The 22,341-nt window shown below is 36.8% G+C and overlaps 1 protein-coding gene across 3 annotated transcripts in view; it reads left to right on the top strand.

Moving 5' to 3' along the window:
* The window catches only part of RPRD1A (regulation of nuclear pre-mRNA domain containing 1A), a 76,765-nt gene that overhangs the window by 9,596 nt on the left and 44,828 nt on the right, over nucleotides 1-22,341 (top strand). For all 3 annotated transcript variants that reach the window (XM_008979716.4, XM_035270888.3, XM_078347987.1), the window contains exon 2: nucleotides 21,865-21,994. In XM_008979716.4, coding sequence (XP_008977964.1) covers nucleotides 21,865-21,994 — 130 coding nt within the window. The remainder of the gene's footprint in view (nucleotides 1-21,864; nucleotides 21,995-22,341) is intronic.

The following is a 22,341-nucleotide window of genomic DNA, read 5'->3' as shown; positions in this document are numbered from 1 at the left end:
ACATCAATTAGTTTTTCTTTAGTTGGAGAGTTTGTATTGATTGATTTTTATGATGGCACACTTTAGTCCAGTTAAAGGAACATCATTTTGCTTTAGAGTATGGTTTAAAAATACCTTATTAATAGCACATCTTTTTTGTCAAGGACCGTATTTTTGCCAAACTATGAAAAAAATCCACTTTTCTTAGTTGAATATCATGACATACTATCTTGAATAGCACTTGTGATGGTTAATTTTCTGTGTCAACTTGACTGGGCAACAGGATGCCGAGACATTGAGCCAGCCATTTCTGGATATGTGTGTGGAGATGTTTCTGGATGAGATGAGCATTTGAATCAGACTGAGTAAAGCACATGCCCTCTCTAATGTAAGTAGGCTTTATCCAGTCAGTTGAATATGTAAATAGAAAAAAAGGTTGACTCTTGAATAAGAGAGAACTTCTGCTGACTGCTTTTGAGCTGGGACATTTTTTTTTTCTCCTGCCTTTGGACTCAAACTGAAATACTGGCTGCTCTTCCAGGTCTCCAGTTTGCCAGTCTTCAGACTAGAACTGCACCATTGGCAGTCCTGGTTCTTAGGCCTTTGAACTTGAACTGGAACTACTCCGTTGGCTCCCCTGGGTTTCCAGGCTCTCCTACAGTCTGAACTGCAGATCTTGGGACTTGTCAGCCCCCAGATTCCCATGTCCAATTCCTTATCATCAATCATCAGTATTTCTCTTTCTCTGTCCTATTAGTTCTATTTCTTTGGAAAACCCTGAGTAAAAGTAATCTGAGCACTTCATCTATACTTACTAACATTTTGTTTGTTTACTTACTTACTTACTTACTTACTTGCCCAGGCTGGAGTGCAGTGGCACAATCTTGGCTCAGTGGAACCTCTGCCTCCTGAGTTCAAGTGATTCTCCTGCCTCAGCCTCCCGAGTAGCTGGGATTATAGGCACCCACCACCACACCTGGCTAATTTTTTCTATTTTTAGTACAAACAGGGTTTCATCATCTTGGCCAGATTAGCCTTGAACTCCTGACCTCAAGTGATCCTTCTCTTGGCCTCCCAAAGTTCTGGGATTACATGGGCCACCATGCCTGGCCATAGATTTTCTAGCATTTAATCAGTAAATCAACTTGTATGGGTTTGTAATTTGATGGTTTAGATGGTATTTTTACTTTCTGTGATTAATATGCTGATGATTTGATGATGTTTTTCTGTAGTCCCAGTCGCAGTGTCACTGAATGGCATTTCCTAAAACATCTTAAATTCAGTGTGCACAAAGCAACCCTTTTATGTCATCTTCCCCCATTCCCATTCGTCTTCCCTGTTGCTCTGCCTTTCGTATTTCAGTGAAAAGCATTACTAATCTACTAGTTGCCAAAGCTCAGAATTTCAAGATTGTCTCAACTCCTTTCTTGATACTTTTGTCACCTTCAGCTATTTTTGACATCTCCTTGCTTTTCCGTTTTCACCCCACTGCCCAGGTTATCATCTTTTACTAACATTCTTGCAGTAGCCTCCCAGCGGATTTCCTTGTGTCTAATCTCATTCACCTACCAGTTGTCCTCCTTATTCATGTTGACATAGAATTACTATATGACCCGGTAATTTCATTTCTAGGTATATGTTTAAGACAACTGAAAACAGATATTCAAACAAATACTTTATAAGAACGCTCATTATAGGATTATTCATAGTGACCAAAAGATGGAAACAACCTGCTTATCCATCAGCGGATGAATGGATAAAGAAATATGGTGTATCTATACACTGGAATATATTCAGCCATAAAAATGAATGAAGTGCTGATACATTCTACAGTGTGGAGCAACCTTAAAGCAAAAGAAGGCAGACACAAAGTCACATATTGTGTAATTCCATAATATATGAAATATCTAGAATGGGTAAATGCGTAATACTCCAGGAGAATAGAGTGAAGAGAGGAATGGGAATAACTACTTTGTGGGTATGGTGTTGTCTTTGGAGGGGCTGAAAATATTTTGGAACTAGATGGAGGTAATGGTTGTACAACCTTAACAAATGCACTAAAACCCCCTGAATCGTATGCTTTAATGTGGTTAAGTTTATGTTATGTGAGATTCACTTCAGTTGTTAAAATGTTGTATCTTGTACTTTAATGTATCTGTGTGCTTTTATATACTTTTTCTTCTATTTTTCCTCTATTCGCTAGTCTCCACACTCTCATGATAACTCCTCTCTGCAGGTTTTTATAGGCTCTCCTGGGAAGAATTAATTGTTTACCCACCCATCATCCCTAGTTCTGTTTTTTGAAATGGGTTCTTTAAAAAAAAAATTCAACTTTTAAAATTTAAAATTTCAGTTAACGTCTTAAATTTGAATGGATACCAACTTATCTTTAATAGCATACAAACACTCTGTTCCTCTATACCCTGTCCTTCCTTTATGTTACACAAATTACATCTTTATATGTTGTGTGCCATTTGATAAACTTATGTTTTATGCATTTGATTTTTAAATTACATAGGAAACAAAAAGAACTGACGAACTAAAAATACAACAATATTGGCTTTTATATTTACTTAGGGAGTTACCTTTACTATTCATTATTTTTTATGGCTTCTGGTTACTATCTAGTATTCTTTAATTTCATCCTGAAGGACTCTCTTTAGGATTTCTTGTAGGTTAGATTTACTAGAAACAAACTCTGTTAGCTTTTGTTTAATTTGAAATGTCTTAATTTCTACTTTAGTTTTGAAGGATTGTTTTGCCAAGTATAAAATTTTGGTTGACAGTTTGTTTTTTCCTGTAAGGTGTTAAATATGTTGTTTCACTGTTTTCAGGCCTCGTCGTTTCTGATGAGAAATGGGCTTTTAATCTTACGAGGCTCCCTCTTGCTGCTTTCAAGATTCCCATTGTGTTTGTTTTTGATGGTTTAATTATAATGTGTCTTAGTGTGGGTTTCTTTGAGTTTATCTTGTTTAAAGTTTGTTAAGCTTTTTGAATTTGTAGATTCATGTCTTTCTTCAAGTTTTGGAGTTTTCAACCATTAGTTAATCATGTATCGTTTCTTCATCCTTCTCTCTTTTCTTCTTGTAACTTCATAATGCGCTTGTTAATTGACAGATCCCTTAGGCTGTGTTCATTTTTCTTCATTCTTTTTCTTTCTGCTCCCCAACTCAATAATTGTAATTGTATTCAAATTAGGTAATTTTTCCTACCCTTGATATTTTCCATGGTGTCATGTACTTTTAACTGTTACTATAGCATTTATCCATAATAATGTGTTGAGTTTCTTATTACTGGAGGACTGAATTTATTTCTTTATTCCTTCAGAACCTAGCATACAATGGACATAATAACTGTCAAATGAGTTAATGAATGTTGGAATGTATAAAGAATCTGAGGGTCTTAGAATTGGAAGGGGTATTAGAGGATATCTGGCTGTTTCTTTTGGAGAATTAGTGTATGATTTAGGAACTTCTGATATCTTGTACCAAATAACAAACCCTGAGTTATATATTCTTGATTAAGAAAGACCTGAAAAATTTCCAGCCTTTTTAGTCTATTATATTGTTCCACTCTTTCCATACTTAACCATTTTTAGAGCAGTAGTCCTTAGAGTGTGGTCAGTAGACCACTGTGGATCACCAAGACCCTTTTAGGGGATTATATGGGTCCAAGAGGTCAAAATGATTTTCATAATACTACCAAAGCTCTTTTGTCCTTACTTGCTGTATTGACACACTTCTTGATGATACAAAAGCAAAGGTGAATGAAAACCAGTAGCACCAAATCATATGTTAAGGCAAACTGTACTAGTAATCATTGCACAGTTGTCCATTGCACAACATAGGTCTGACCTTTGTGGGTCCATGAATACATGAGTTTTCCTCCTGAAGCAGCAAGACCACCAACTCCCTAAGTTTTTGGGGTGTCAAAAATTATATGCAGGTTTTTTATTGTGCAATGGGTTGGTGCCTGTAACACCTGTGTTATTCAAAGGTCAACTGTACTTTTAACACCACACACTTCCAGTTTTAAAAAAAGAATCAGTTTTACCTAATGTGCACATTAAAAACAGTAAAAATGGCCAATTGTGTTAAATCCTGATTTTTGAGTACTTTTTTTGGGTGTGCATTTTTTTCATTGTGGTAAAACAGCAAAAAACATGGCAGGACACACTGGCTTATGCCTGTAATCCCAGCACCGTGGGAGGCCAAGGTGGGTGGATCACCTGAGGTGAAGAGTTTGAGACCAGCTTGGCCAACATGGCAAAACCCCATCTCTGATCCCAGCTACTCTGGAAGTGAAGGCAGGAGAATTGCTTGAACCTGGGAGGTGGAGGTTGCAGTGAGTCAAGATTGTGCCACTGCACTCCAGCCTGCATAATGGAGCAAGACTCCATCTCAAAAAATAAAAAACTAAAACATAAGTTCAGGTGTGGTGGCTCATGCCTATAATCCCAACATTTTTGGAAGCTGAGGTGGGTGAATTGCTTGAGCCCAGGAGTTTGAGACCAGCCTAGGCAACATGGTGAAACCCTGTCTCTACAAAAAAATACAAAATTAGCTGGGTGCTAGTACATGCCTGTAGTCTCAGCTACTCAAGAGGCTGAGGTTGAAGGAGCCTCGACTCAGGAGGTTGTGGCTGTGGTGAGCCAAGATTGTGCCACTGGACTCCAGCCAAGGTGACAAAAACCCTGTTTTGTTATATATGACAAGATTTACAATTTTAACCTTTTTTATTGTACAGTCCTTGGCATTAAGTGCATTCAGTTGTTGTGTAGCACTCATCATTATCTCCAGAACTTTTTTTAATTTTCCCAAACTGAAACTTTGTATCCATTAAACATTAACTTCCCATTTTCTTCTCCCTCAACAACCCATTTACTTTCTGACTCTGTGAATTTGACTATTCTAGATGTCTCATATAAGTGGAATCATACAATTTTTTCTTTTCTGACTGGTTTAATTCACTTAGCATAATGTTTTTGAAGTACATCTGAGTTGTAACATGTGTCAGAATAGTATTCCTTTTTAAGGCTGAATGATTTGGCCCGTGTGTATGTACATTATATTTATTCATTCATCTCTTATTGGACACTTGGATTGCTTTTACCTTTTGGCTATTGTGAATAATGCTGCTGTTGAACATTGGAATTATGGGTAGGCATATATCTGTTTGAATCCCTGCCTTATTCTTTAGAAGTTTATACTCTGAAGTGGAATTGCTGAATCATGTGACAATTGTATGTATGAATTTTTTAGAAATTGCCATACAGTTTTCTATAGCAGCTGTACCATTTTATGTTCTGGCCAGCAGTGTGCCAGGGTTCTTACTTGTTTTGACATCCTCACTAATATTTGTTATTTTCCGTTTTGTTTTTTGATAATAGCTATTCTAATGAATGTGAAGCAGTATCTGTGCTTTTGATGTGCATATCCCTCATGACTAATGATGTTGATCATTGTTTCATTTGCTTGTCGACCGTCTCTATATCTTTTTTGGATAAATGGCTGTTCAAGCACTTTGCCTGTTTTTGAATTGAATTGCTTTTTTGTTGTTGAATTGTAGGCTTTTTTTTTTTTTTTAATATATGTATTCTGGCTTTTAATCTCTTAGAAGTTTAATGATCTGCAGGCCGTATATGATTTTCTCCCATTCTTTGGGTTGTCTTTCTACTCTGTTGATAGTGTCCTTCAATATACTGAAGACTTAAATTTTGTCAAAGTCCAGTTTATCCTTTTTTGTTGTCGTGCCTGTACTTTTAATGTCTTAGCCAAGACATCATTGCCCAATCTGACATTGTGACACTTTCCTCTGAGATTTTTTTCTAAGAGTTTTATACTTTTAGCTCCTACATTTAGTTTTTTGTTCCATTTCGAGTTAATTTTGTATAAGATAGGAAATTTAGGTCATGGATGTTCAGTTACTTCGGTACCAATTTTTGGAAAGGCTATCCCTTCATGGTCATTCGTTGAATTTCCAGTGTACTTTTGTCAAAAATGGCTTGGGCATATTTGTATAGGTCTGTTTCTGAGTTCTCTATTTCACTGATTCCTGTACGTGTCTCTCCCTCTCCTCTGCCATTATCACACATCTTCATTACTATAACTATATAGTAAGCCTTGAAGTCAAGTAAACTGATTTCCTCTCACTGTATTGTTTTTCATAATTGTTTTAACTACTGTAGTTCTTTTGCCTTTCCTTAAATACTTTAATCTTGTTTATACTTATAACAAAATCTTGCCAGAATTCTGGTTAAGAGTTGTGTTAATCCTGTCTATCAGTTTAGGGGGAATTGACATCTGTATTATGTTGAGTTTTGCAATCCATGAGCATGATATGTCCTTCCATTCGTTTAGCTCTTTTTTGATGTTTCTCATTGGTATTATGTAGATTTTAGCGTGTTAGTCTTGTATGTGTTTTTTGTTAGATTTACACTTAGGTATTTCAATTTTTAGGAGCAAATTAATTTTTCTTTTTAATTGGTAGACAAGATCTCATTTCCATTACCCAGGCTGGAGCACAGTGTACTATTCGTAGCTTACTTCATCCTTAACTGCTCTGACTCTCCCACCTCCAGTTCCTGAGTAGCTGGCACTACAGGTGCATGCCACCATGCCCAGCTGCTTTTTTTGTTTTTAGTAGAGACATACTGGAGTTTGCCATGTTTCCCAGGCTGGTCTTGAACTCCTGGGCTCAAGTAATCCACCCATCTCAAAGTGCTGAGATTAGCCGTGTGAGCCACCATGCCCAACCTGAAATGGTATTTTAAATTATGCTATGTGTTCATTCTCAATATGTTGAAATACAATTGATTTTTGAATATTTATCTTGTTTTCTGTGCTCTTGCTGAACACACTTATTAGCTGTAAGTTTTTTCATAAATTCCTTGGGATAGCAAATTATGTAGATAATCATCATCTGCAAATAGGGACAGTTTTATTTCTTCATTTATGATTTTTTGTCTTTTATTTACTTTTTTTGCCATATTATACTTGCTAGAATTTCCAGCACCATGTATAATAAGACTGATGAGAAAAAACATCTTTGCCTTGTTCCTGATTATAGGGGGAAAACATTCAGTCTTTCTCCATTAGATGTAATGTTAGCCATAGGGGTTTTTTTTTCCCCTTTCTTTTTTGAGTGCTTTTTATCACGTTGAGGAAATTCTCTATTCTTGATTTCTGAGAGATTTTATCATGAATGGTTGTTGAATTTTATCAGAAACCTCTTCTGTATTAATTGATTTGACCATGCAGTTTTTCTTTTTAGCCTGTTAGTATGGTGCATCACGTTGATGTTTCAATCTTGAATTAGCTTTGCATTCCCGGAATAAACTACAATTATCTGTGTTGTATAATTCTTTTTATATGTTGCTGAATATTTACTAATATTTTGTTAAAAATGTTTATATCTGTATTAATGAAGGCTCTTGGTCTGTAGTTTTCCTTTTTTGGGTTCTATGTATGGTTTTGATATCAGAGTACCATAGCACTAACTTCATACAATGAATTAAGATGTGTTCCCTCTTCTATTTTCTGGAAGAGATTGGATAGAATTTTAAAAATTCTTTAAACATTTGGTATAATTCTCTGGTGGAAACCATTTGGACCTGGAGATTTATTTTTTGGGAATTTTAAGATTGTGAACTCAATTCCTTAATTGTTACAGGGCTATTCAAATTATCTGTTTCATATTGAGTGAGTTGTGGTAAGTTGTATTCTTTGAGGAAGTGGTCCATTTTAAGTTGTCCAACTTATGTGCCTAGAGTTAGTTGTTTATAGTATTTCCTTTTTGTCCTTTGGATGTGTGTAGGGTCTGTAATGATATCCGTGTTTTATTCCTGATATTGATAATTTGTGTCTTCTCTCTTGTTTCTTTGTCATTCTGTCTAGAGGCCTTTCAGTTGTACTGATCTTTTCAAATAACCAGTTATTTGCTTCATTTATTTTTTTCTGCATTTTTATGTTTTTATTTTCATTGATTTTTGCTTTAACCTTTATCATTTAATTCCTTTTGCTTGCTTGGGTTAATTTTGTTCTTTTTCTAGGTTCTTGAGGTGGGAACTTACTGCAGATTATTGATTTGAGACCATTTGTCTTTTCTCATGTGTACCTTTAATGTTCAAAATTTCTCTCGGCACTGCGTTAGCTGTGCCCCATAGATTTTTGATATGTTGTATTTTCAACATATTTTTATATGCTAGTTAAAAGATTTTTATTATGGCTGCTTTATTTATTTATTTAGAGACAGGGTCTTGCTCTGTTGCCCCAGTTGGAGTACAGTGATGTAATCATACATAGCTCACTGTAACCTCCAAACCATGGGGTCAGGCGAGCTTCCTGAGTAGCTGGGACTACAGATATGAGCCACCATGCCTGCCTATTTTTTTAATTTTTATTTTTGTAGAGATGGGGTCTCACTGTGTTGCCCAGCTTTGGTGGCTGCTTTAAAATCTTTGTAAGATCATTTTAACATCTCTATTTTGTGTTGGCATCTGTTGATCCCCCCCCCATTCTGTTTTAGATCTTCTGGTTCTCGATATGGGGTGATTTTTAAAAAAAATTGATACATGGATGTTGGGGGGTTATGTTATGAGACTCTAGGTTGTTTTGTTTTGTTTTGTCTTTGAGATGGGCTGTCACTCTGTCATGCAGGCTGGAGTGGAGTGGCACCATCACGGCTCATTGCAGCCTTGACCTCCCAGGCTCAGCAGTCCTTCCACCTCAGCGTCCTGAGTTGCTGGGATTACAGGCATGTGTCACCATGCCCAGCTAATTTTTGTGTTTTTTGTGAAGATGGTGTTTCACCATGTTGCCCTGGGCTGGTCTTGAACTCCTGAGCTCAAGTAATCCACCCATCCTGGCCTCCCACAGTGCCGGGATTAAAGGCATGTGCCACTGTGCTTAGCCAAGGTGGTAGATCTTATTTAATCCTAATTTAACTGGGTATCTTTGACACTGCCCCATCAGGAGATGGAGGTACTCTTTGTGCCATGATGAAAGTCCTGTTGTTCCACTAGACCTCCTGTGATACAGCCCAGTGGGGAGTGTCTCCTTATTGCTGAGTGGGGTTGGAAGTCCAGGATCCCTACTTTGCCTTCTCTGACCCTACGCTGGTAGGGATGTTGGACTCCATATTACAGTATGTGAGGATGGAAGTCTAGGCTTACCGTTTTCTTTGCTGGTATGGGTGTGGCAGAAGTTTTTTCTATAGTGTTTGTCTGGAGCAGAGCTGTTACTGTGTAAAATGTTTTCTGTTTTGCTGTTAGACAAATCATGACCTATATTAAAATTTTAATATAATGATAAAAGCTCTATCACATCTAACAAAGTTAACTATGACTCTTGATTATCTTAAGCCCAGTCCATGTTCAGTAGCCCACATTTTCTCAAAAATGTCTATATAGTTAGTCTTCAAAATAGAATCCAACAATGTTTACATGTGACTTTTGATAAACAGGTCTCTTAGGTCCCCCCATTTTTTTCCATGCAGTTTATTTGTTGAAAAGACTGTGTATGTGGGTTTTAGAATTTGTCTCATTATTCATCTGGCTAATTCAGTCTTCATGATGTGATTCCTAAGGAATATTTTATTGGTTGTGTTGTGTATTTCTGTTGTATCATATTAGGAGACACATAATGTCAAGTTATTGACTAATAATAGTTACTTAGACCCTTCATTTCATCAGGGGTTGCAAAGTTGCAAATGTCTAATTCTTGCAGTCTTTCTTAATTTATTAGGTGATAGAGCTTTCAGTCTTTCTGGAAGAATTAGAAATTCTGTGTTTACTATTTAGAATTCTTTAATAGTGGTTCTCAGAAGTATTGTTCTCAGGCTGCCAGCATCAGTATCACCTGAGAACTTTCTGAAAATGCAAATTCATGAGTCCTTCTTCAGATAGAAAAGATGTTAACAGTGACCAGTACTCTGTTTTAACAAGCTCTCTTGGTGATTCTGAGCCATACTGGAATTTGAATACCTTTTCAACAAGAGCTTGCTTTCATCAACCTTTGGTTATTCTGAAATACAGTGCATATAGGAAAAGCAGGATAATTTTTTCCCTTTGTCAGTTGAGTTTTTTGGTGACCTCTATTTCTTAATAACACCTCTTTATTTTTATATTTTTGAGACAGAGTATCCATCTGTCACCCAGGCTGGAGTGCAGTGGTGCGATCTTGGCTCACTGCAACCTCCACCTCCAGGGTTCAAGTGATTTTCATGCCTCAGTCTTCTGAGTAGGTGGGATTACAGGTGTACTCCACTATGTCAGGCTAATTTTTATATTTTTAGTAGAGACAGGGTTTCTTCATGTTGGCCAGGCTCATCTTGAACTCATGGCCTCAAGTGATCCACCCATCTCAGCCTCCCAAATTGCTGTGATTATAGGCATAAGCCACCATGCCTGGCCTATTTTTTTTTTTTTTAAGTATCATTGTGAGTTCATGGATTTTTATATGTTTGAGTTTCAGACTATTATTATTTTTGATGCCCTTTTGTCAGTGGCAGCCTCTTGGAAGATTGCTTGTGTCCTTTGGATACAACTGCAGTAGGTTTTAAAATTGCTTTGATCTTTTCTAGCATGACAAGATGTCCTAGGTACATTTTGTGTGTTTCCTGCTTTTATTTTATTTTTTTGATCTGCCAGAGGGCATGAGACTTGACCTGCTTTTATTTATTTATTTATTTACTCATTTTATTTTTTATATATGTTTTGATACGGAGTCTCGCTCTGTTGTCCAGGATGGAGTGCAGTGGTGTGATCTCAGCTCTCTGTAATCTCTACTTCCTGGGTTCGGGTGATTCTTGTGCCTCAGCCTCCTGAGTAGCTGGGATTACAGACATGTACCAGCATGTCTGGCTAATTTTTGTATTTTTAGTAGAGATGGGGTTTCACCATGTTGGCAAGGTTGGTCTCGAACTCCTGTCCTCTGGTGATCCACCCACCTCAGCCTCTCAAAATGCTGAGATTACAGGTGTGAGATGTGGTGCCTGGCCTTGATCTGCTTTTATTAATGAAATGTTTTTTAGGGACCACAATATGGGGCTTGGAACTGCTGATTGATTTCATTGTAATTTACATTTAATTACAGTTTACCTTTGAACAATATGGGTTTGAACTTCCCAGGCCACTTCTATGCCAAATTTTTTTTTCAGTAAAAGTTAAATGAGTGTGCTTGCCTTCCCTCCCACCTCCTTCATGCCTCTTCTGCCTCTGATGCTTCTGAGATAGGAAGACCAACCCCTCCTCTTTTCCCTCTTTCTCCTTAGCCTATTCAACATTAAGATGATGAAGATGAAAACCTTTTTGATGGAAACACTCCATTTAAATAAAAATAAATGTTTTCTTTCTGTGATTTTTTTCATGGCATTTTCTTTTCTCTAGCTTACTTTATTGTCAGATTGCAATATATAGTATATATAACAGAAAATGTGTGTTATTTATGTTATCAGTAAGGCTTCTGGTCAGTGATAGTCTATTAGTAAAGTTTTTTTGGAGTCAGAAGTCACATGGGTTTTTTACTGCACCAGGGGGTTAGCTCCCTTTACCCCCCATTGTTGAAGGGTCAGCTGTACTTTAATAATCGTTTCATTGGTAAAATGAGGATTGTTTTGAAGATTAAATGAGATAGAAGTGTAATGTGAATAAGTGGGTATGGTGTGTATTCTTCCAGCACTGTTTCAGTTGACAGTGTATTTTATAGTGGTCTGATGGTCCAGGATGATGTTTATTCTCAGGATTTTTATAATTCATTTGTTGCATATAGCAACATCAAGGTCTTAAAATTATTTTATTTACAAAAATTTCTCAGGAATTTGAATTTCCTTTGGCCTTTTAGAATGGAAATTTTGTTTCTTTGCTTGTACTTAGGTGTTCTTTTGTTCCTTTTTTTTTAAGTCTTATAAAATTTTTCTTTTTTCTTTTTTCCTTCCTTATACAAAAATTAACTCAAGATCTTTTGTTCTTCTTAACAAAGCATAGAAACAGGAGAAGCCATGGATAAATGCACCTGCAGGACAAAGTCAGTTGGTGGAGTACCAGACCAGCACTGTGCGGACCCCCTTTACCGCATGTAGGCTCAGATTAATGATTTATTGTATAATTTATATGTTTCTCTTTTATAACTTAATTCTTTGTTGGTAACTCCGCCTACCTACCCCACAATTCTTTCTTGATCTTTCCCAAAGATAGAGTTATTGTTACTGTGTGTGTATGTGTGTGTGTATAACTTAATACTGTGTCTTTGATATTTTCCAAATCAGTACATCAACCTCTATTTCAGTTTTAAACAGCTGCGGAGTATTATGTGGATTGTGTGGATGTGCCATGGTTTATTTATGCAATTCTTTCTTGATGCTGTCATGAATATCCCCAATGATTTATTTGTGCATTTATGAGAAACATATCCATAGAATAAACTTTTAGAAGCAAAGTTTGAAGGTCAAAAAGGTGTGTGCATTTATGTTTTTTAGTAGATATTACCAAGTTGTTTTTCTGGGAGGTTGCACTAATTTATGATTTAACCACCAGTGTCTGAAGGTATCTAAATTTGGTCATCTCGCTCATACTTTTGTCACTTTTGGTTAGTGTCAGACTAATTGGTCACTCTAATTTAATTCTTTAACATTCATGTTTCTTTGTACTTCCTATGCACATGTCTTGGCTGTGTTTTTATAGGTTATTGCTTTGTGAGAATTGTAGAGTGAAGGAAGGAAAATGAAAGTAGTTGAACTGAATACATTGGAAAAACGTGAGTAGTTAGAGGGCTAAGGAAGTTTGTCTTTCATAATCTGAATTAAAAGTTGTGGTTTCTGACAGCAGTGAAATTTTACATGTGTTTCTCTCTGCTGTGCTGGCTGAGGTTAATGATCAGAAACTAAGTTACTGGAACAAGTAATTAAAGCCACAGGTCTAGACCAAAATGTATTCAGTCAACATTGATCAAATTAGGAGCTAGCTGTTGGGTTTGATTCTGGTAGATTTGACAGACAATCATTGCTCTCAGTAGAACTTAGTTTAGTTGGGAAGCACTACACAAAATAAAAGTAATTATAGTTAGGGTAAGTGTGCCATAGGAATGGTATGGAGTGCTGTGAAAGCATTTCAGGGCTGCCTAACCTATATGGGCTCGTTGGCCAAGGAAAACTGGAGGAACCCAAAAACTGAGGTCTGAAGTATGGTAGGAGTTGGGGAAGTTGGAGGGTAATGTTGGAAGTTAAGAGTAGTATAGATGGTTGAGACCTCTTTGTGTAAGGCCTTTGGTTCATATTAAGGATTTTAAAATGTTGTCTGGAGAACAATAGAAAATCTTCAAAGGCTTGTAAGAAAGAATTGACAGGATCAATCCCGGCTGCATAATTTTAAATGTGAACCTGAACTTGTCCAAGGAGTAGGCTGCCAAAAATCTGAGGCCTCCTGCCAGTAGTACAGGAGCATACCACCTATACCCACTTTTCACCCACCTCTACTGTGGAAGCAGCCAGCTATGTCTGACTGAGCTGTTTGTCCTGTCTGGGACAGATAGAATTCATCGAAGAATCATCTATTAATTATATACTTTCTGCAGCAAAGATGATGATTAACTTAAAGCAGTTTTTGCCTTCCAGCCTTCTATCCATCCATAGGAACATGTCTTCCCCACAATGCCACAGGCAGGAGGCTAAGTCTTGAAGTTGTTAGTATCTGTAGGGTTTGGAAACAGGTTCAGAGAATACACTCTTAGGATACAAGTTTATACAGCACAGACCTTTCTTTTTTGCCTCAGAAAATGCTGATTTCCACAAATGTGTTTTCAATTTGTTTGTTACACTACATGTATTTATTTATTTACTTATTTTTTCTAGAGACGGGGTTTCACGGTGTTGGCCAGGCTGGTCTCAATTTCCTGAGCTTCTGATCCGCCCGCCTCAGCCTCCCATAGTGCTGGGATTATAGGCATGAGCCACCGTGCCCAGCTGTTGGACTACATTTTTTAAATGAATGCTTACATATAAAATTATCGTAGGGTTAAGGAACTGAATTGGACCCATCTCCATGCTTTCCTGAGCTACAAGAAACAGGGGTTAGTTGGGAGAAAACACAGTAAGTTGATGATAGGCCTACTCTGGGGAGAGTGATTACTGTATTAGGACTTAAGACAGCATGAAGATACCAAAGATCCAGAGAAAAGGCTTCTATATGATGGAAGGGAAGTTTAGGGCCTTTTAAAGCCAGAGTGTTATTCATACACAAGAGAAAATGCTATATAATTAACTCCTTGATGTCAGGAGAGATGACATCGGGATTATTAGTGAAAAATACTAAAAATTTTTTATAAATGGAGCTGGTAGAGGTGATAGTTGAGAAAAACCCGAAGATCATCCAGAAGGTTAGGAACAGGATCTTTTTGATTAATTGTTCTAGTATATTTGAGATTATGCAGAAAACCGTTGTTCAATTCTCATTTGAATTTCACTCAGCTTCAAGAATACTTCGTGTAGATGTATTCTGCATTAAACTCTAATGTGGAATTCTTTTTCCACCTGAAATAGAGCAGTGTTTCTGGTTCATTCTGAAAGACAATTACTGTAAAGAACTATTTAACTCTAGAAGGTGTAGTAAATTATTTTTTTGTTAATTGCTTCCTGTTATAGTAGAGGTACAACAAATGAGAAAATCCAATTGGAGATTTGGTCAAACAGGGATTTACTATAAGTGAATAAAAACACTTTTCTTCTGTGTAAGTGCCACTCTCCTAAAAAGCTTAGAAATTTTTAGTAGTGATTAGATGTGGGCAAGGAGGTACCATAGAAAAAATGAAAGGCAAAATTCCTGTTATCACAACTTTAGTTTTGAATTCTTTCTTCTTTCCTTGCCTATTGCAGTATTCTTAGTGTTTAGTGTTACTTGCTTTTAGTTTTCCTAATGTACCTGAGGGTTTTCCATTCGCCCCTGCTCCCAAATCTAAAACTTCAATACTTCCCTTTTTGTTTACAAAATGAAGCTGAAACACTTGTTAGCTTGGTATTTAGATTAAGTCTTCCCTTCTTTCAAGCTTTACACTTAATTATTCCCTTGTAGGTAATGAAAAGTGCATTCATTAGTTCATGAATGGAGCTTCTTTCTGCCAAGAATATTCTTTTCACTAATGCTTCATTGCACATTTACACATATGGCTTAAGTAGGCTTTTATCAACCTGAGTGTTGAGTTGTTTTTTATTCCTAGTAGCTAATGCAGTATCTGTGAATATAGTAGATTCAAAGTAATTATTTGTTGCATAAATGCGTGGCATGAGAGCTTAATCATTTATAATTATCCTTTAGTTAAATGCATTTATAGTTCCACCCAACTCAAACTTAGAGAATATAATTAAGTTACACTTAAAATTTTAGGATTTAATATGTATATACTATACAAGCAGAATATATATAAGCAGAATGACTAGTCTGTAGTCATTTACTTTACCAGGGAAATAAACGAGGATGTCCAGTAATTGTTAATAAATTTTTGTTTCAAAATGACTTTTCTCCTGATTGTCTTCTACAAGATCTGTGGTAATGCTCATTCCTCCCATTGATATGTATGTATATGTGCATGTGTGCATGCTTGTGTGTCTGTGTTTCCTTAATCAATTTCCTGCTGCTGCTTTCCATGTAGAAGGTTTTCCCTGAAAAGATGGTTCTTATGTTTATAGATAACACAACAAGATTTTAGCTGTTTATTTATCAGCATTGTCATCGACTGTAATTTTAAATTCAGTCTTCATAAACACATGGATGATTAATTTAGATTATGATATTGTGCAGCATGTAAAAATGAGTAGACATATGGTATGTACAGTGTAAGAAGATAGGTAACACTTCAACCACTGTGTGTGTGTGTGTGTGTGTGTGTGTGTGTGTGTGTTCAGAGATCAATATCTCCTACCACTTTCTACCATTATGAACAACTAAAACTAAATTATGAACTGATTATGAATTAGTGGAACTAGAGATGATGTTTTAATCCTTTCACTGACTAAGTCTGTTTCATATTGTTTACCTTATTTTCCTAATAGTCCAGACTGTGATTGCTTTGTGAAGCTTGGTAGTTGATCTTTTAGTGGAATTATTTGTGATATATAATTTGTTATATATTACATATATATATGTATATATATAATTTGTTATATATCACAAGTAATTCCACTAAAAGATCAATTAGCAAGCTTCAAAGAACATTTATTACCATACCCTTTCTGGCGGATGTGCTCAACTTTTTAGATAATTGTATTAGTCCATTTTCACATTGCTATATAGAACTGAGACTGGTTAATTTAGGAAGAAAAGAAATTTAATTGACGCACAGGTGAAGGGGAAGCAAGCATGTATTACTACAGTAAAGCTGGAAGTAGGAGACAAAGAGAGCCCATGGGTGCACAAACACAGGGAAGTGCCACACTTTTAAACCCTCACATCTCCTGAGAACTCACTCATTATCATGAGAACAGCAAGGGGGAAACCATCCTCCATGGTTCAGTCACCTCCAACTAGGCCCCTGCCCGGACATATGGGGATTACAGTTTGACATGAGATTTGGGTGGGGACACAGTCAAACCATATCATTCCACCCTTGGCCCTTCCCAAATCTCATGTCCTCACATTTCAAAACCAGTCACGCTTTCCCAGAAGTCCCCCACAGTCTTAACTCATTCAACTCAAAAGTCCAAGTTCAAAGTTTCATCTGAGACAAGACATGTACCTTCTGCCTATGAGCCTGTAAAATAAAAAACAAATTAGTTATTTCCAAGTTACAATGGGGATATAGGCATTGGGTAAATTCTCCTGTTTTAAAAGGGGAGAAACTGGCCAAAACAAAGAGGGTATAGGCCTCATGTAAGTCCGAAACCCAGCCAGGCAGCCATTCAATCTTAAAGCTCCAAAATCTCCTTTGACTCCATGTGTCACATCCAGGGCACACTGATGCAAGGGGTGGGCTCCCACCACCTTGGGCGGCTTCTTCACTGGCTGGTGTTGACTGCCTGAAGCTTTTCCCAGCACAAATGCAAGCTGTCAGTGGATCTACCATTCTAGGATATGGAGGAGTAGTAGCCCTCTTCTTGAACTTCTGTAGGCAGTGCCTCACTGTGGACGGTGTGTGGGAGTTCTAACCCCACATTTCCCCTCCACATTGACCTCGTAGAGGTTCTCCATGAGGGCTCTGCCCCTGCAGCAGACTTTTGCCTGGACATCCAGGTGTTTCTGTATATCCTATGAAATCTGGGTGGAGGTACCCAAACCTCAGTTATTGTCTTCTTTGCATTCATAGGCCCAGCATCACATGACACCACCAAGGCTTGGGACTTGCACCCTCTGAAGCAATGGCCCAAGCTGTACCCTGGCCCTTTTTAGCCATGGCTAGAGCTGGAGTGGCTGGGATGCGGGGCACCAAGTCCTGAGATTGCACAAAGCAGCAAGGCCCTGGACCTGGTTCAGGAAACTTATTTTTTCCTATTAGGCCTCTGGGCCTGTGATGGGAGAGGCTGCTATGAAGGTCTCTGACATGTCCTAGAGACGTTTTCCCCATTGTCTTGGGGATAAACATTTGGCTTTTTGTTACTTGCAAATTTCTGCAGCCGTCCTGAATATCTCCTCAGAAAATTTTCTATTTTATCCTCAGGCTGCAGATTTTCTAAACTTATGTTCTGTTTGCCTTTTAAACATAAGTTCCAATTCCAAACCATATCTTTGTGAATGCACAAAACTGAATACTTTTAAGAGCACCCAAGTCACTTCTTGAATGCTTTGCTGCCTAGAAATTTCTTCCACCAGATACCCTAAATCATCTCTTTCAAGTTGAAAGTTCCACAGATCTCTAGGGCAGGGGCAAAATGCCACCAGTCTTGTTGCTAAAGCATACAAGAGTTACCTTTATTCCAGTTTCCAACAAGTTTCTCATCTCCATCTGAGACCACTTCAGCATGGACTTCGTTGTCTACATCACTATCAGCATTTTGGTCAAAGACACTCAACAATTCTCTAGGAAGTTCCAAACTTTCCCACATCTTCCTGCTGTCTTCTGAGCCTTCCATACTGTTCCAGCTTCTGCCTGTAACTCAGTTCCAAAGTGGCTTCCTCATTTTTGGGTATCTTTACAGCAGTGCCCCCCTAGCTGGTACCAATTTACTGTATTAGTCTGTTCTGATGCTGCTATGAAGAAATACCTGAGACTGGGTAATTTATGAAGGAAAGAGGTTTAATTGACTCAGTTCTGCAGGGCTGGGGAAGCTTCAGGAATCTTACAGTCATGGCAGAAGGGGAAGCAAACAGGTCCTTCTTCATATGGCAGCAGCAAGGAGAATCCGAGAGTGAAGTGGGGGAAGGCCTTTTTTTTTTTTTTTTTTTTTTTATGAAACCATCAGATCTTCTAAGAACTCACTAATGTGAAAACAACATGGAGATAACTGCCCTCCATGATTCAATTATCTCCCACCTGGTCCCTTTCATGACATGGGGATTATGGGAACTACAATTTGAGAGGGGATTTAGGTGGGGACACAGCCAAACCATGTCACAAGTATATGTTATTTATGATTGTTTCTGCATTGGTATAATATATTCATGGAAAGAAGAAATAAAGAAAAAATGAACATTTTAGCAATGTGACCTATCATCTGCCAATTTGTATGAAACTTGCAAACTTCTGATTGAACAGGAAAGGTTAATTTTACTCTGTGCTTAGCATGGTTCCTGGTACATGGCAAACATTAGATATAATAAATGCTATTTAAATTGAAGGTTTGGAAAACAAGTATTTTTGGAAGGAACCCCATGAGCAACAGAAACATAGGAATTAACTAGGTCAGACTTTTATTTAGTCTTATATTCTTTGTTGCCAACAGTGGCATTTCTTTGAGGAATTATGAAATGGTTTATTTTCCCTTTCTGTTAGCTTTCTGTTTTCCTTTTAATAACAATTTGTAAGCTCTGTTATTTTAAAAAATATCAAAATTCATTTGAAATTTTTTTTGTGTGATTTTCTTCTGGCATTCCTCACTGTGATTACTGCCACTAATTATTTGTTGTATATATAGGGACACATAATTTTAAATGGAAGTAAATTTCTTTCCCTGAAAATTTAGGGAAGGACATAAGTTGTGATGAATCCTAGGTATTTTTCATACTTTAGCTTGGTCCTATAAGGATAAAAGTGAAAATAGTATCTTGGTATTTGGACCCCATGCTCAATCACCTAATACAGAATTTGTCCTTTGAAAAACACTGATAAATATATTTTTAAATCTTGTAAATTTTGATTTTAGTGTATATTATGAATTCTTTGAAAGCTATAACCCATGAATTTAAAAAACATTCTAGGACCAGGCTCAGTGGTGCACAGGGAGGCCTACCTAGGTGGGAGGGTCACTTGAGCCCAGGAGTTCAAGACCACCCTGAGTGACAAAGTGAGACCTTCTGTCTACAAAATTTTTTTAAAAATCAGCCAGGCATAGTGGCATGCACCTGTGGTTCCAACTACTTGGGAAGCTGAGGCAGAAAGATTGCTTGAGTCCAGGCTGTTGAGGCTGCAGTGAGCCTCTAGACTGGGAGACAGACCTTGTCTCAAAAACAAAAAACTAAAGGTTTTTTTTTTGTTTTTGCGGTAATAAATATTTTTTACCATCTTCACCACTTTTTCAATGTACAGTCCAGTAGTGTTAAGTGCATTGTTGTGTAGCTACTTTTTAGAATTGTTCATTTTGCAAAACTGAAACTCTGTACGCATTAATAATTTCTCATTCTCCTCCCATCCCCACAGCCTTTGGCAACCACCCTTCTACTCTGTCTTTCTATGAATTAGATTACCTCCAATAAGTAAAATCTTACAGTGGCTTGTCTTTTCATTATTTCACTTGGCATGATGTCCTCAAGATTCATCGATATTGTAACGTGTGTCAGTATTTCCTTCTTTTATGAGGCTGAATAATACTTTGAATACATTGAATAATACTCTGAATATATTGAATATATATTCCACATTTTGTTTATTCATTGATCAGTGGATAGTTAGGTTGCTCTTACTTCTTGGCTTATTGTGAATAATGCTGCTAACATTGCAAAATATTTTTATTTGAGTTGCTACTTTTTGTTTCGTTTCATTTTGTTTTCTCTTACTTCTTTTGAGTTGCTAGTTTTGAGTCTCAAAAGGTTAACATGCCCTTTCATTTGTGACAGGAAGCATGGTCTAGTTGTTAACAGGGATTTGCTTGGCTGTTAGACTTTTTGGATTCCAGTCCTGGCTGATTCCTTTCTCCTTCTTTATCTTGGGGCAAATCATGTTTTAGACTTTGTTCAGCTGCCAAGTAGAGACAATAATGGTTTCTTACATTTTAGAATTAAATGAGATTCTATATGTAAAGTGCTTAGAATAGGGTGTAGCACATAGTAAAAGTACAGTCAGAGGAGCCCGTTTGTTCAGGTACCCATTCAAAAGTAATGCAGGCAGTCTCCCAATTAATACAAATTTGAGTTTCTAAACTCATTTGACACTGAGAGGGCAAAAACCTGGATTGAATAATACCAGCCTATTTTGTGGGTGGGATTGAGAGGACAGGGATGGGTAAAAAAGAGACAGGATTGAATGTTAGGAAAGGATCCTGACATCTTAACCGGTTATACTCTGTGGTTTATCTAACCAGACAAGGAGCCTCAAAACCAGAAGTTGTTCTCTGTTATTGCCATCTCTTATCTTTATTCCTTGCAAGGAACTTTCAAAAGTGTGAAAACTGGTAGACAGCAATTTAAACAGACAAACCAGGTTAAATGTACAGTGGCACGGAACAGGTTTGTAATGTTTGATCAGTTGTGACTTAGTATATGGGTTGGTTGAGTTTCTAGTTGCCCCCTCAAGAATGATGTGAACTGAGAGGTAACTCTAATATGTTGAATGCTTAAGTTTATAAAATGAATACTTAATATCCAGAGGACCACATGTAGCCTGACCAAGATTTTTGTCTTAAATCCATTAAGATAGCCGACATTAATATGATACTGCATAATTGGTTCTGACCATAAGTTTCCTACACCATTGTAATATGGATGCCACAAGGTATGATGCTTCTGAATGTAATTGTACTACACTGAGTGATTCAAGTTTAATTCTAGTAAAATATAAGAATAGTATAAAAGATTATATTCAACACTGTTTTCCTTATGTATAATCTTGAGTCATATTCAGTACTACTATGCTGTTGAACATTGTAACCAGTAAAAATATACCTCGAAATCTTGTCCACTTAATTAGAGAAATTACTACACCCACAGAACATAGTGAGTAGCGGAATAATTTTGTCACAATGAATTCAGTTTAAAGTTAATGACCATGTAATCTAAAGAAGGAAACATCCAAATTGTGCCCATTTACTCTTCCTAACAGTTAATCTGTTAGCTTGGCAAATATTTATTGCACAAACAAAAAATATGTAATTGATTAAGGGGACATCTCTTGCAACCTGTTTTACATTTCATGCTCTTTTGTTTCACAACAGCTTAATAATGATTTTGAATTAACATGGCTATTAAAACAGTCCTAAATTCAATGTAGGATTTAGGGTGCCATCTTAATAACGTGACCAATCATCATTTTATTTTAAATGACTATATTTCATATAGTTTGTAATAGTTTTACTGAAATTTAATACAGGATAGAGTAAACAAGATGCATTTATACATAGACATTAGTCTTTCTGGTGAGTTTAGCAGCAGTGACTTTGGTTAGTTTGGTAATAAAATGAGAGAATAGGGTTGAACTTGATGCATGAAGTTCAGTAGGGTTATTTTAGTTCTCAAAATGCTTAATTCAGTTATTGAGAAAATTTGTCCAAGCGAAGATGTTTTAAGTAGATTTTTAACTTTTTCTTATTTTTCAGCCAAACCAAACAGGAAGCTTACTTTTCTCTACCTAGCCAATGATGTCATACAGAACAGCAAAAGGAAGGGGCCGGAGTTTACAAAAGATTTTGCACCAGTTATAGTGGAGGCTTTTAAGCATGTTTCAAGGTATGATCATTGTTTTGGGTGTTAAGTAATCTGTTTTAAATGTACCATATGACCTTTTGCTTAATTTGCCTTAAGCTATTAAAATAAAGAGCAGGGAATATAGTTCTTTGATACTTTTATTTGAAAAGGCTTCCCTCTAAATTTGTAAATCTATTAAATGCCTTCTATGAAGGAAAAATATTTTTTGAACTGTTGCTAAGGTGGGCATTTGGTGTACTTGAATTATAGCTTTCCTTTAAGAGATCAGAATCAACTGCTATATTGGAATGAACTTCATTAAAAATGAATGAAGGTATTGAATTAAAAATTTGTGTGTTTATAAAGCTATCAGTCTTGTAACTAATATT

The sequence above is a fragment of the Callithrix jacchus genome, chromosome 13, assembly GCF_049354715.1.
Source record: "Callithrix jacchus isolate 240 chromosome 13, calJac240_pri, whole genome shotgun sequence".
Taxonomy (NCBI): Eukaryota; Metazoa; Chordata; class Mammalia; order Primates; family Cebidae; genus Callithrix; species Callithrix jacchus.
Note: the sequence above shows the minus strand (reverse complement) of the source record. Positions and strands in the feature narration are given on the sequence as shown.